The sequence below is a fragment of the Lipotes vexillifer genome, unplaced genomic scaffold (assembly GCF_000442215.2).
Source record: "Lipotes vexillifer unplaced genomic scaffold, Lipotes_vexillifer_v1.1 scaffold584, whole genome shotgun sequence".
NCBI classification, from domain to species: domain Eukaryota; kingdom Metazoa; phylum Chordata; class Mammalia; order Artiodactyla; family Lipotidae; genus Lipotes; species Lipotes vexillifer.
The window spans coordinates 85,439-86,323 of NW_006783036.1; the positions used below are offsets into that span (position 1 = coordinate 85,439).

The 885-nt window shown below is 74.5% G+C and overlaps 1 protein-coding gene across 1 annotated transcript in view; it reads left to right on the forward strand.

Annotated features, from left to right (window-relative positions):
• Nucleotides 1–528: 528 nt before the first annotated feature.
• The window catches only part of AHNAK2 (AHNAK nucleoprotein 2), a 34,632-nt gene continuing 34,275 nt past the window's right edge, over nucleotides 529–885 (forward strand). Inside the window, exon 1 of the mRNA XM_007455653.1 lies at nucleotides 529–839. Coding sequence (XP_007455715.1) covers nucleotides 529–839 — 311 coding nt within the window. The remainder of the gene's footprint in view (nucleotides 840–885) is intronic.

The following is an 885-nucleotide window of genomic DNA, read 5'->3' on the forward strand; positions in this document are numbered from 1 at the left end:
GGATCCCTCCCCACCCACCCCCACCGTGGCACCATGCTACCCCGCTGCGCACACCTCCAGACCAGGAGCCCCCAGGGCCGGGCTAGTGGAGTCAGATCACATGCCGTGGCCTCCCTGGGCTCCGCTGCCCCTACGCCCTCGCCCAGGGTGCCCTGCTCCCCAGCTTGTGACTGAAATATCCTGTCTCCGGACTGGGAGGCAAGACTGCGGCGCGCAGGTCAAGTCCGGGAGTCTTGGCGCGGCGTCCGGGGACCGCCCCCGGGCCCCCACCCCGACACCCCCGGACAGGCGTCCAAAGTCAACACTCAGGACTCTGTTGGGGCGCGGGGCGGGGCCAATCTAGTGGCGGGGAGGGCCTGCCGCGGAGCCTGTGCCGGTGATCGGACTGGAGGTGGGACGTTGGCGGGGTCCGGACTGAAAGGCGGGGCCTTAGTGGGCGTGGCCGGGGTCAAGCCAGTTCCCGGCTGGACAGGGGCGTGGCGTGGCCACTAGGGGGCGGGGCCTGGAGGGCAGCAGCCAATGCGCTGAATGAGGCAGGCGGCGCCGCCCGCGCTCGCTCCGCAGTGGCTGGGCTCGGGCTGGGCTGGCCCGGGCGGGGTCCTGGCGGCGGCGAGGTTGGGGGCGCGAGCTCTGCCCGCAGTCCGCGGCCCGCAGCCAGCGGCATCGCAGGGCAGCGGAGGCAGAGCGCTGCGCTCGCCAGCACCCTGGCCGCCCGCGCGGCGGAGCCGGGATCTGCGACTGGACGCGACGGGCCGCCGCCGGCCAGCACCGCCCGGCCGCCAAGATGTGCGACTGCTTCCACATGATGCTGCCCACCTGGCCCGAAGCCCCCGGCAGCGGTGCGCCTCCTCCCCGCCTGCAGCCCGCTCCCCTCGGGGCGGGTGG